We start from the raw sequence: 14,742 nt of genomic DNA, 5'->3' as shown, positions 1-14,742 counted from the left end.
AGCATTCAGCTTTGCTCCCCGTAGGCGGATATTTGATGATAGAGATACATATATTCTCATTTCATTTGTCTAAGACTTTGGGACTTTCAAACGGATTATTTGCTTCATAGACACCCTATAAAATATTGGGCTTGACAGGCGGATATAATTCAGTTATACTTTTTTCCTTATTCCATTTCACTTCAGTATTGAGAATTATTTCAAGGTGGCAAATCTGGGGCATTGCATTGACTGCGCTGCTATTCAAGGGTTTGCTTAAAAATTCGGACATAAACCATTTTTTTCAATGACTATGCAATATGATTGATTTTTTTCTTTTTTTTAATTATTTTTCAAGCCATATGATCCATTGTATTCATTTAATTATTATAATTAAGCATTCTCATTAAATGCTTCTTCAATTGGGAATGTGGTCTTTATTTTGTTTAATATGATTTTTATTTTAAATATTTATTTATTTGTGTTTGTCTTTATTATTTTGTGTATTTGTTTTAATTTATTGTATTTCTTTTTGTTTTCTTTTATATATTTTTTGTTTTGTTTTATTTTGCTAATTGAAAAATCGAAAAATCGAATGACCTACAACACAAATCCTTTTTCTTCATATTTAAGGGCGTGATGTTCTATCCGAATTAAAAAATCTTAATAATAATAAAAATGGCTGTGCAGGTTCCTGTAAGTTTTGTTTCCAAAATTTGTTTCACTACTATGTTAATAACTCTTATATACATTCCGTTGTTATTTTTGTATAAACTACTTATTTCTGTTTACAATTTATTGGTTATTTCATATATATAGTTTCTTTCTTATATTGAACTTCTACTTAAAAAACGACCAAGAGTTAAAAGAAGAAAGCTTAAACAGTTTTACAATTAACCCCCCTTTCGAAATACACGCATACACGCTATCTAACCTAAAAAATAAATAACTATATATATCATTATATTTTTTAATAACATTATTTTGTAAAAAAAAGCGATTTATGACTTATTTCTTGACTAAATACATATTTACTGGTTTACTGTTTTGTAGATAACTTGAAAAATGAACATATATGTATTTAAGAATTAAGGAGAATTGTTTGAAATATATATATATATAGCTCGAAGGACCAAATTAAAGGAAAGGAAATCGATTGAAGTCAGAAAATAACATTGTTCTTAGTATTTAAGGATTTTTCCCGTGCAGAAAAATATATCATTTCTCAGTGACTGATGTTATTTTTCTATAACCCGAAGGACCAAATTTGTAAAGAGGTAAAGTCGGTTAAGTCACCATAAATTAGTTTTAGGGTTTGAGGACTTTTGTCTAGAACCAAATTTGAAAAGAGATAAAAGATCGGTTGAAGTAAAAAAATAGTTGTCAGTGTTTGAGAGTTTTTGTCTATAGAAAAAATCTGTTCTCTCTCAGGGGTTGAGAATTTTTTTCTACAAGTAAAAACGTTGTTAAGCTGGACCTCTACATTCCAAATACCTAAAATCGATAAATTGTATATTGTTTGATATGTACAGCTTGAAATACCAAATTATGAAAAGAGGTCAATCGAAGTTAGAAAATAAAATATTTCTCAGTATTTAAGAATTAATGTAGAAAAAACATTTCAGTTCTCAGTAACTGGTGTTATTTTTCTATATCCCGAAGGACCAAATTTGAAAAGAGGTAATGCCGGCTGAATTCTGGAAAAATTAATTTTCAGAGCTTAAGGACTTTTGTATATAGAAAAAATCAGTTTCCTCAGTGGTTGAGCCAATTTTTCTACTAGTAAAAACGTTAAGTTCGACAGGGCTGAATTTTCCTATCGTCCTCCATGAGGTGAACATTAAAAATACTTAAAATCGATCGGGACTTTTATATTGTTTGATATGTACACCTCGTAGGACCAAATTATGAGAGAACGTCAGAAAATAAAATAGTTCGGGGTATTTAAGGGTTCCTGTAGAAAAACATTTCAGTTCTCAATGCCTTGTGGTTTTTTCTATAACTCGAAGGACCAAATTTGAAAAGAGGAAAAGTCGCTTTAAGTCACTATAAATTAGTTTTAAGGGTTTGAGGACCTTTGTCTATAGAAAAAAACTGTTCTCTCAGTGGCTGAGCATTTTTTTCTACATACAAAAACGTTTTTAAGTTCGATCGAGCTGAACTTTTTCTATCCTCCTCCATGAGGTGTACATTTAAAATACCTAAAATCGATCGGGACTTGTATATGGGGAGCTATGATATTGTAAATTGCTGGCAGGGGAAACCAACATATAAAACTACAGACACTCAGTTTGTAAAATTGGACCAATACCTTGATCATACCGAAAATGACGCATGACCTTCCTATAGGGGCTATGTAAAAACATTGAAAATGTTCTCTGAAGAAATGTTGTATCCCACAAAGTCCAGGAATGACTTTATAATGCTTAATTATAGTCACTTGGACTGGAAAATGCACCTGGGCCATCAAAATATCTATTAATGGGATTGAGGCGATCGACTTATATATAACCTTTTTACCCAATGAGGACTTAAAATATAAAATTAGAGTCAATTCGGATGAAAATATGGGGGCTACCCTAAAAATGGTCCAATATTGATATTTTTGGAGGATTTGTGGTTGAAAAACGTGTCCGAAATCCTCAAAATACTCAAAATTTTAGGTTACATTTATTTGGGCACTACCCTAAAAAGTGGCCCGATATTAATCATTTTTGGTAGGGAGATTTTCCAGCCAGTGCGAACCCAAAATAAGAAATTATGTCCAATTTCGTCGAAATACATGTCCGCAATGCTCAAAATTCCGATAATTTTAGTGTATCCTTAAATGGGGACTACCCTAAAAAGTGGGCCGATATTGATCATTTTTGGCAAGGATATTTGCCACCCAATGCGAACCCAAAATATCAAATTTTATCCAATTACGTTCAAATACGTGTCTGAAATCCTCAAAATACCCCACATTTTTGGGAACCTATAAACGATGAATACCCTAAATAGTGGACCAATTTTGATAACTTTTTGTAGGAAGATTTGCCACCTAATGATAATCCAAAATATTAACTTACATCCAATTCGGTTGAATAAAGTGCTCAAACTCCCCAAAATTCTGAAAATTAGAGGTGTTATTATATGGAACTACCCTAAAAAGTGGGCCGATATTCATAATTTTTGTTAAGATTTGTCACCCAATGTCAACCCAAAATATCAAATTATGTCCAATTCCGTTGAAACACGTGTCCGAAATCTTCAATTCCGAAAAGTTTAGGGTACTTTTATATACTTTTATAATCCAAAAAGTGGACCCATATTGATTATTTTCGGTAAGGATATTTAGCAACCAATACGAACCCAAAATATCAAATATCAATTCCGAAAATTATATATACCTAAACATGAACCTATATTATATTTTTTGTTACGGAGATTTCCTTCCTAATGAGAACCAAAATTAACAAAATTAAAGCAAATTCACTTAAAAACACTTCAGATGTGTTCAAAATACCGAATAAGTATTAGAATAGCAACTCCGAATTTTGGCCCAATTTTCTAAACGGAAAAATAAATTTAATAAGCATCCCACTCTATGGTGAAGGGTATAACATCTAAGAAATAATAAAAATATAAAGTTCTTCCGATTGATTTGGTCTTTTGATTTTTTAGTTCAAACCTCTCCCCCCATTTCTCCTTAATTCGCCACTATATATGTCTTTATATGTTTATTATATTTTTTATTTTTGTAACAAAAAAATATTTTCTATACGTTTTTTCTTTTCGCTGTCTTTGCAGTAAAATGTATGTTCAAAGAGGCTGGTGCCAAGGAGGGCATTATCGATGTCCTTATGGAATTTATTTTGGGCGATAATCCCAATACGGTGTTGGAAAAATTACGTCTGGAAGGTGCCACATCGGCGGTATGCGGCAAAGTTTTTAAAATTGGTGAACCCACATACAGTTGTCGTGAGTGCGGCATGGATCCGACCTGCGTTCTGTGTGTTAATTGTTTTAAACAATCCGCACATCGTTATCACAAATATAAAATGTCGACGTCGGGCGGTGGCGGCTGTTGTGATTGTGGCGACGAAGAAGCCTGGAAAAAGGATCATTACTGTGAGGAACACTTGGTGAGTAAAAACAAACATTCACTGCATTGTATTGTTGTTGTGGCAACGGAATCCATAGTTTGATTCTGGATCCTCTCTTTCCAATTTCCAGAAGGTTACAATCTGTGTCCGCATCGAATTTGGAGGTAGGTTGGTGGGTTTAGCTGGACAGTTAAATAGTTGCAACAGGTCGTATGGCTGTGTCCACAGCGAATTTTGAGATAGGTTGGCAGGTTTAGATGGGCAGTTAAATTGGTGCAACATGTCGTTCGGTCCTAGTCCATGTGTTGATCATATATTAGGTATCGTGCCACCGATTCGTGACCAGTGGGATTTGGGTTCCTTCGGACATCTCATTCTATATCATGGAGGTCATGGGTGGAGAAATCCACCCATAAGGTTTTGCCTCTTCATTGCAGTACTCAGGGTCGTATTCGGGAGCCACAAAGATTATCACTTACCGGTATGTTGCTTTTTAGAGGTATTTAAGGTCTCCAACACTTGAGGTCGTTGTTTCTACACGACTTGACATATTTTGGGGGAATGGTGGTGGTCGGAATCGATTTCCATAGATCAGCTCGATCAGTGGGAGCTCCAATTCAGGCGTCCAAGTTCCGAAGAAATTATCCCATCCTGGGGAAGTCACTTTTTCACTCTACGGTTCAAATTCGACTGAAGGTAAGTCTTTTCTCTGACGTCGTAAAGCTTGTCATGTTTGACGGTATCGAAGGCCTTCGATAGGTCAAGTTCTGGTAAAGTCTGATATTTGTGAAAATTACAGTTCTTCTCTTCTGGCACCCTTGTCAGTATCAGTATCGATCTGACACCTTTCCAGGCTTCAGGAGCAATGTGGGAACTTTATTCCGGCTTCATCCAGATTTCGGCCAAAGGCAATCATATCAAAAAGTGGAAATTCATCTGTACTGGTATGCTTTGATGGGGCTTCGTCGTCGCTTTGACGGGACATTGATAGGCGTTGCCCTTGCACATGTTTGAGAATTTTAGTTAGACGAAGTCATATATAAAAAATGTACAGGTGTATAGAAAATTTCAGAAATGCCAGTATTACAGATACTTAGGAAGGAAAATACGGCTAGGACCTTCCAAATATATGGGAGCTATGATAAAATTTGAACCTATATTTAACATTGTCTGCCAATATGGGGTTTTAACCTCTGTAGTCCCGACTTATAAATACTTGAAAATACATTAAATGCGACGGGTCAGTTATGCTGGGCCTACATCGAAATCAAAGTGTTTTACAAGCGGCAAGGACCAGTAGATTAAAAAGGTTACAAAAACTTCGTCTGGAAATCTTGAGACCCGATAAATCTTCTTTTTAATATTTATAATCCTAAGAGTATTTCAAAACTCTAAAGATCCAAATGGTCCAAAATAATTTCAGAATACATTTCTGATGTTTTAAGCCTTTTATCGCCCTTTTTAATCCACTAATTTCACAATCTGCTTCATCTCATTACAGCGGGGCAAGGAGAACAGTTCGAGCAGTACAATCATCACCGATGCCATTAAAGAACGCTGTGAAATTGCTTTTGTGGCCATTTTGACGTTTTGTGTCAACTATCTGGAAATCGAATCGAAAGCTAGTCTTGAATGCCTTGATGGCGATGGCACAGGCAAAGATTACTTCTGCACTGTGCTGTACAATGATGAATCCCATACCTTTGATCAGGTGATACAAACGTTAACAAAAATCGCCAAAGTCCAACATAAAGAAGCAACTGAAATTGTGGCCAGTATAGATCGTGAGGGCAGGGCGGTAGTCAAGTGTGATACATTTCTAGAGTGTATAGCACTGAAGGAGGCGATCGAAAAACAATCTGTTCCCTCAAATATGCCCATGGCAAATTCAAGGGCCAACCAGTCGCTGCGTGTCTCTGTGCTGCATATACGGGCAGTGGCTTGCCAGCAATTTGCTCTACAACTGCTGACATGGTTCCAGGAGTTTTTGGTGCGTCACAGTACCTTCCGTCAGATATTTGCCCGCATTGTAATGGACAAAAAGGCGCCGTATTGTATACGCCATATTTTGGAATATGATGTGGCCCTGTGGAAGACAGCCCGTACTTGTTGGCATCGTTTACTTATATCGGGCATGCTCATGGAATACGACAACAAAATGGCTTTGGCTCAAGAGTTCTCCAAGAACTATGCCACCATTGTACAGGATTTCATCAGTGATGACCATGATCATTCATTTTCCATTGTGTCACTCAGTGTCCAGCTGTTTACCGTGCCAAGTATAGCCCATTATTTGATTGCCCGCGAGGGGATCTTCTATAAGCTGCTGCACACTTTCTATCACAAGTCGATTGAGGGTTATATGCAGAATAAGACTTTACACTTTTCGAAAAATGTCTCGACCCTGGGCCACTTTAAGAGGGCCGCCTACATACTTTACGATCTGCGTTATATACTTAGCTTTAAGCCGGACTATTGGACGGATGAATTGCGTGAAGGGTTCCTCGAGGGGTGTAAGGCATTGTTGCGTGTTTTGAATGCCATGCAGGGCATGGAATCGGTCACTCGACAAACCGGTCAACATATGGACTATGAACCGGAATGGGAGTGTGCTTTTAATTTGCACATTAAATTGGCCAACACCATATCCTTGGTGTTGGAATGGTGTGCCACCGACAAAGAGGTGTTGACGAAGCTGTGCGTTATGGTAATGCGATACTTGCTGCAGAATATGTTTATCATTGGCCAGGCCAAAAAGGAGGTACAGAAGGTTGCCGGTCACTCTGCCGAGTGTTTAATGTATGATGTGGCCTCCAAGCCGGTGTCGATACATTTGCCGCTATCAAGATTCTTTGCTGGCATATATTTACACTTGGGTACCTACGGGCTGAACTTTGATATGATAACAAGTTTGAAACGTACCCCCGAAGAGATTATGGAACCCATACTGTGTACCCAGGTTATGATGGCTCAGGTGAGGTGAAATGTAATAATTTCTAATTCTTTTTATTTCATTTTGTTATTTGTTTTTCTTTTAGGTCCACTCTGGCATGTGGCGTCGCAATGGCTATTCCCTCTTACATCAGCTCTATTTCTATCGCAATGTTCGCTGCCGTACTGAAATGCTGGATCGTGACATTGTTGGCATGCAAATTGGTGCTTCCCTCATCGAGAGCAATCAATATCTAATACACCTGCTCAATAAATTCAATCTAATCGATTGGATTCAAGACGACTATGATGATTATAAAGTTGAACCCGCGTCCGATGATGATTTCATACGTCAGCTATCAATGATTGATGAATTTCTGGAATTGTTAATTGTTATAATTGGTGAACGTTATATGCCGGGTGTGGCAGCTGTCACCGAAGAAGATCGTACCAAAAAGGAAATTATACAATTGCTGTGTATCAAATCATATTCACATTCAGAATTGAATCGTGCCCTGCCTGATTCAAATAATGATACTGCCTTGGAAGATGTTATCGATTCGGTGGCTGTCTTTAAGAAGCCACAAAAAACCGATGCCAAGGGTGTTTATGAACTCAAGGAAGAGCTATACGATGATTATAATATGTACTTCTATCACTACACCAAGGAGGATAAATCCAAATCGGAAGAGACACAACGTTTGAGGCGTAAAACCAAAGGTGAATTGGTGTGTTGTCCACCACCAAAGTTGCCCAAGCTAACGGATGCTTTTGTGTGAGTAATTTTTGAATAATCTTAAAATTTCTATCAAAAGACCACAAAATATTTTTATAGAAAAAATCATTAAAAGCTTAAGAAGATTTTTTCTATAGAAAAATATTCAGGGCCTCAGTTTTTGAGGCTTTTTTCTGCAGAAAATTCCAGGTTGAAAAGCGATTAGTGTCTCAGCTTCTGAGGATTGGGTTTGCTGTTTCGAAAGAATGACCTATTTTTTTTTTTTCTAAGAAAACCAAATTTCAGAGGCTGAGGATCGATTTTTTTTATGTCTATAGAAACTGACGACTGTTTTTTTTCTATTGATAAAAACCCCCAGACGCTGAGGACGATTTATTTTATAGAAAAATAGCCTCAGACGCTAAGTAAGATTTTTCCTACAGAAAAATAGCCTCAGCGTCTGAAGGGTTTTTATCAATAGAAAAAAATTGTCGTCAGTTTCTATAGGCAAAAAAAATTCGGTCCTCAGCCTCGACATTTGTTTTTCCTCTGTGTCTGCCATTTGTTTTCCTCTTTTCGAAACTGCAAACCAAATCCTCAGAAGCTTAGACACTAATCGCTTTTCAATCCGCAATTTTCTGTAGAAAAAAAGGTCTGAGGAATTAGCCTCAGACGCTGAGGACGATTTTTTTTTCTATAGAAAAATAGCCTCAGATGCTGAGGACGATTTTTTCTATAAAAAAAATAGAATAAAATCCTCAGATTCCGAGGCAATTATTTTCTATGGAAACAAATATGCACCTCATCTTCAGAGGTAATTATTTTTTCTATAGAAAAATCCTGAGAATCGAATATTTTCTATAGAAAACAATTGCCTTAAACAATAGAAAAAAAATAATTGGCCCAGATCCTAATTTTTTCTATAGAAAAAAATTACCTAAGAAGCTGAAGTTCTCAGCTCTTGACGAATTCGGTCCTCAGCTTCTGAGGACAATACTTTTCTATAGAAAGTAATTATGTTTTCTCTATTAATTACCACCCTACCCTTCTCTTTGCAGAACAATTGCCAATTTGTTACAATGCGATGTTATGATGCACCTAATGAAAACAATTTTGGATCGAGCCCTAGATTTGAAGAGGAAATCCTTCCAAGAAAATCATTTGCAAAAGGTAAGCTTCTAATGTTCCCTAGGTCCTGCTTACACAGCTGAAGTAATCTCCTACTCTATCTTACCTCTCACAACAGATACTATTCCTTATCGGCTATGGCTTGCAAGAAGAAGAATCGGAAAATTATCCCTTCTTACAATTCTATCAATGGGCTCAAAAATATAAACTTTTACCCAAACTTGAGGAATTATCACGCAGCAGCAGGGTAAGTTTTTCTTTGTTCCACATCCATCTTCTTATCATCGTTTTTTTTTTTGCATTGGCATTCAATGTTGAATATTGAACATTTTATTATCTCTGTTATTGTCTGTTTATTTTTATTCGTTTTATAATGGCCCTGCACCATCAGGTTGAAGCTCATCGTGATTTCATTTTATGGACCATTAAAAAATTCAAAGATTTGCAAGCCAAACAACCCGTAACCGCCGAAGGTTTAGAACGTATGCAAAGTGATGATATGGAAGCGAGTGCCGCATCATCGAATAATGATAGCTCGGCCGGAGGTGCGGGTGGTGATGATGCCGCCCTGCTGTTAACCTCAGCCGAACAGGAGAAACGCGAAAAGGAGGAACGTGCACGCTTGGCAGCCGAAAGACGTGCCAAAATTCTGGCCCAAATGCAATCGGCCCAAAATAAATTCATGACTTCGAATGCGGAAATGTTTGCCAGTGCCAACGATGTGGCCAGTGATACTAATGCTAGCTCAGCCATGGAATGGCAAGATGACAATTGTCTCGAAGGAGCGGTGGCCTACAATTCCACTGCCTGTTTGGGTGTGGAAAGGCGTCTCCAACAACCCGAGGAGGAGAAATACAATTGCATTCTGTGCTTTGAAGAGGCCACCGTTAGTAAAGAGGGACCCACCCTTGTCTATTCGGCCTTTGTACAAAAATCCAAGGTCCTTAAACCGGAATCGAATTATCCCTATTCCATACACACCAGCAGTTGTGGTCATGTAATGCACGTCAATTGTTGGCAGGAATACTATAACAATGAAGAATCGAAGGAGATACGCCGACCCAGACGTCACCCCTTGCAAATATTCCCCTCATCGCCTAGCACAGAATTCCAATGTCCCTATTGTCGTTGTCTCAGTAACACTGTGCTGCCATTGACACCACCTCTATCCAAATACTCCATACCAAATGTATTTCATGCTGGCGATGAAATGTTCCCCATCGATCTGTGGATCGAAGGTATTCGCGTATTTGGTGAAAAACTTAATAATCTCATATTGGCCGAAGATCCAGACCTATGGAGTTTCCATTTACCTGAATGGTTACCCACACTCAAGGAGGCCCACATACCCATTGATCCAAAACAATTTGATAAAATGGCCCAACCAACTCCACGTAGTGAACTACCCACAAGTTGGATTAATTTCGTCCAGCACTACATCAAGTCGTTGAAACGTAACGAAGATGAAGGCTTACTGAATATGTGGCATTCGTGCGTGTACACCGTGCAATCTTTGGAGGTCTATTTACGTTCGGTGGGAAAACCATTAAAGGATGAAATGTCCATACGCCATCAGAGTTGTTTGAGTGGCCTAATACGGGCTTGTTGTCTGTACAGTGGTAATCTGACGCAATCCGATATTAAGAACTTGATCAAACCTGTGGCGGAGCTGTTAAATGTTGTATTCAAACATAACGGCGATTCAGTATTGGAATGGAATTGTTTCAGCAAAATGGTATCGACAATTATGATGGTGCCCAATCTACTGTTTGCCCGAAATCGTAAGTAATCAATTTTTTATATTTTATATTTAGTATTTATGCGAATATGCAGTTTTAAGGTACGGAATAGGTATCTGATCTAATGATAGTTATTCTAGCAGCTTGTGTTTTTTGAAATTCAATCTGTTGGGAATTCCTGTCATAGATATTTTTCTATATGCGGAAAAGTTTCTTCTAAAGATGAGACCTTTTGTTCCTAACGGAACCATTCCCATCTGTAGTTGAAACGGGCGTTTCTTGTAAAATATCCATTGCTTCTCGTATAGAAAATATCGTAGCATCAGTGATCGGCCTAATATACAAATAACTGTTGAGCAATTACTGTATACGTGTATAATTTTGAAAAGAAATGTATTTATTTTATTATAAAAAAGGAAAGTCGATGTTTTTAGTAAAATATGAAGCTTATTGTGAATGAGTCATCAAACTGTTAACGAGTTTTTCTGGAAAAGGCTTAGGTTGTGCAAGTTAACACATCCCTTACATGGCAATTTAATTTTCAGTGCTACTTTCGGTTTCATTTAGTCCATGTATGGACCCTGCTGTAGTCGATTTCGGAAAAAAAGATGATGTTCCAGATTTATTAAGTGATTTTTCTCATCGAAAAGGTTTGATATTGTTTATTGTTGGAATTTTTCCTTTCCCGTTTCGAGATTGAAGAGCAATCATCATGTGAGAATTTGTTCCATTGCCCTGATAAAAACTTTATTTTGACAATAATAAATTTGTATACCATCTACCAAGCTTGAGGCGGATAGTATAAAATATTGCGGGCTATATCCATCCCTCCACAAAAGCGATATAGAGCTTTAAAATTTTGCACATTACTACTATTCCTAGGACTTTTGTAATAAAGAAATGGGATATATCGGTCAACGTCTTTGTATATTCGTTAAATAACAGTACCTCCCAACATTCCATATTTTGAATAAGTTTTTCAATCGAATTTGTTGTAATTTAGTACTTATTAGGGTTCTCATTGGATAGCAACTCTCCAAACAAAATTATATAAATCAATTTAAAGCAAATATCAATCGAACATAAATATCTAATAAACGTGAGGAGTTTGGTACACCATTTACTTAATATCGTACAAAAATATATATAAAAGCTATATCGAAATCTACACCGATTTCATCGAAACTTGTCACAGGTTAGGTTGTACTAATTTAGTACGTTTTGTGCATATCGGCCACATTTAGAGTTGCGCATAATTTATTTAAAATCGGGAGAAAATATATCCTATCCAAGTCTGAACCAATTTCAACAAAACTCTCCACACGCTATGTTATATTAACTTCAGTACGTTGAGCAGCATTTACTTTACTTAAAATCGGACGAAATTATAAAATCGGAACCGATTTTCACGAAGCTTAACACACATCATTCTAGACTTAATTCATTAGGCTATGCCAAATTTCGTGCAAATCGAATGATATATAGGGACGTTGGTACACAATTTACATTAAATCGGACGAAAACATATATGGAAGCTATATCTAAATCTGAACCGATTTTCACGAAACTTAATACACATTATTCTAGACCTAATTCATTACGCTGTGCCAAATTTCGTTGCAAATCGAAATATGTATCGGACTTTGGTACACCATTTGCATTCAATCAAGCGAAAATATATATGGGAGCTATATCTAAATCTGAATCGATTTTTCCCAATTTCAATAGGGTCCGTCATTGGGCCAAATAAGTGACCTATGCCAATTTTCATCCAATTTGGATCATAAATACGACCTGTACTTTGTTTACAATTTAACATGGACAGACAGATGGACGGACATGCATAAATCGAATTAGAAAGTGATTCTATGCATATTCTCAAAAGGAACCATGTGTCTGTCCCGTTTCCTTTTGCCTGTTACAAACATATGCACAAAGATATGATATCCTGCACCACAGTGTGATGATGGGTATAAAAATCTACGGCTTGTTAAGACTTTGAAAAAAAAATAATAAAAATATACTCAAAAAAACCTACGCCTTGAAAAAAAATATTCTTTAATAAATTCATGCCTTGCTTGGCCCTTGAAGAAATATTCTTTAATTATAATGAAAAAATATCCTTAAATTAAAAAAAATATGCTTTTAAAAATTAAAGCCTTGTATGATCCTTAAAAAAATCTATGTCTAAATTGGTCTGAAATAGTTTTTTGGAAAAAAAAACATTCCCAGAATTAATCCTTGAAAAATATTCCTACCTTGAAATAGTCTTTGAAAAAATTAATCCTTGGAAAGCCACATCTGAATTAGTCCTTGAAAAAATATTCTTTAAAAAATCCACGACTGAATTAGCCTTCAGCCCTTCAAAAAATACATGCATTGAACGGAGCTTGAAAAAATATTCTTTAAAAAATTCAGGCTTTGGACGGTAATTGAACAATTTGTTATATACAATAAGCTTCTAGAATAAGCACTAGTACATAAGGCCATATGACCAAAAAAGAAAGAATTTATTAACAACAAGAAAAAATATTATATTCCCTTCTAGGAGATGTTTCTGTTGTAGCCAATGGCAGCTTAATGGATTTCTATACGCTGCAGGTTTTCCTGCTCGCCAATGTTGTTAAATCGTTGATTTTATTTGAACAACCTGCCGAAGGTCTTCTTATGGACATTGAGGAAGAAGATTATGTGGCCATCAGTGATAAACAATTGGAAAATATTTCCACATTCTTTAATAAATATAATATACAGGCCAGACAAAAGGCGGCGGTGGCGGCACAACAAGAAAAAAAAACAAACAATGGAGGAGGTGGAGGAGAAAGTAAACAACAACAGCAGCAAGAACCACAGTCAATGGGCGATAACAATGCTGATGGTGATGACAACGAGGAAGCCATGATGACAGATACAACGCAACAACAACAGTCACAGCAACAACGGGAAGCGGAAGTCTCTGGCCAAAAATCACAATTGTTAAGTCCACAGTTGGTAACCGCCCTATTGGATCACATTAAAATGGAAATGCGTGAATTCCTCCGTTGTTCCTGCCTCTTTTTCCATTTTGTTACCGATGTGGAATTCCCCGACTATTTGGCCACCAGCGACAGTGATACCTTCGAGAATATGTGTAAATATTTGGGTTTGAATAGCCAGCTGGAATCGTACTTTGATATGGCAACACCCTACGCCACAATTATGGAAATGTTTGCCTCGCATCACGATATTACCAATTTGGAAGTGGCCACGACGAAAATTAAGAAAACCGGTGATCCTCTCGTCATCGTACCATGTATTCGACCAGTACCGCCGTTGGTTAGCCTACCCGAAGATTATAGTGATCTAATAAATAGTGTATCCGACTTCAGCTGCCCGAATAATGAGCGCGAAGAAATGAAAACGCCCACAATGTGTTTGGTGTGTGGTGAGATACTGTGTGCCCAATCGTATTGTTGTCAACCGGAGCTGGATAGCCGTAATGTGGGTGCCTGCACCTATCATGCATATTTCTGCGGTGCTGAAATTGCACCATTCTTGCGTATACGTGATTGTCAGATTGTATATTTGGGCAAGAATAAGGGATGCTTTGTCCAGCCACCTTATTTGGATGAGTATGGTGAGACGGATCAGGGGCTGAGACGTGGTAATCCGTTGCGTTTGTGTCCCGCACGTTATAGTAAAATACATTTGACCTGGTTGGGTCATGGTCTGCATGAGGAAATTGCACGACTTAATGATCATTCGTCGGCAATAACAACACAATGGCATCATATGTAGTTCAAGGGCACACAACAACAGCAACAAACACACATACACAGAAGAGTAGAGATTGGAGACGGAGATTATGGCGTTGAGGAGGAGAAGAAGATAATTTCTTGATTAAAGGAGAAATATTAAATATAATTAATAATAAATAAATATATAGAATATAAAACCAACAAAAACACAACAGCAGTTAATGTGATTTAAATTAAAAATGAAAAACAAAAATAACAACAACAAATGCTAGAAAACAACAACCACAAAACTTTGGAACGAAGCAAAAAAGAAAAAATGCAAGCAAGCAAAAATATAAAAATTAATATTATTAAATTTATGTTATTTTAAATAATAATACTAATAAAAAATAAAAATAATGAGATTGAGAATATAACTTTTCAAATAA

At 36.6% G+C, this 14,742-nt stretch overlaps 1 protein-coding gene across 1 annotated transcript; it reads left to right on the top strand.

Annotated features, from left to right (window-relative positions):
* The first annotated feature begins 3,768 nt into the window (after positions 1–3,768).
* Positions 3,769–14,359, top strand: LOC133329682 (E3 ubiquitin-protein ligase UBR1). The gene is made up of 8 exons (XM_061538159.1): positions 3,769–4,103; positions 5,566–7,038; positions 7,103–7,770; positions 8,769–8,880; positions 8,957–9,085; positions 9,230–10,619; positions 13,126–13,455; positions 13,525–14,359. The coding sequence occupies exons 1-8, from the start codon at positions 3,777–3,779 to the stop codon at positions 14,352–14,354; spliced, it is 5,259 nt and encodes a 1,752-aa protein (XP_061394143.1). The 5' UTR covers positions 3,769–3,776; the 3' UTR covers positions 14,355–14,359.
* Positions 14,360–14,742: the final 383 nt, after the last annotated feature.

The sequence above is a fragment of the Musca vetustissima genome, unplaced genomic scaffold, assembly GCF_032173495.1.
Source record: "Musca vetustissima isolate MV318-11 ecotype Yass unplaced genomic scaffold, APGP_CSIRO_Mvet_v1 utg18125, whole genome shotgun sequence".
In the NCBI taxonomy this organism is placed as follows: Eukaryota; Metazoa; Arthropoda; class Insecta; order Diptera; family Muscidae; genus Musca; species Musca vetustissima.
This window is presented reverse-complemented; position numbering and strand designations above follow the sequence as displayed.

Excerpts from the sequence above, each read along its gene's own strand:
- LOC133329682 (XM_061538159.1), top strand. The coding sequence starts at position 3,777 with ATGTTCAAAGAGGCTGGTGCCAAGGAGGGCATTATCGATGTCCTTATG. Across the intron at positions 9,086-9,229 it reads AATTATCACGCAGCAGCAGG|GTTGAAGCTCATCGTGATTT; the intron begins GTAAGTTTTTCT and ends CTGCACCATCAG. Across the intron at positions 13,456-13,524 it reads GGGCGATAACAATGCTGATG|CGGAAGTCTCTGGCCAAAAA; the intron begins GTGATGACAACG and ends AACAACGGGAAG.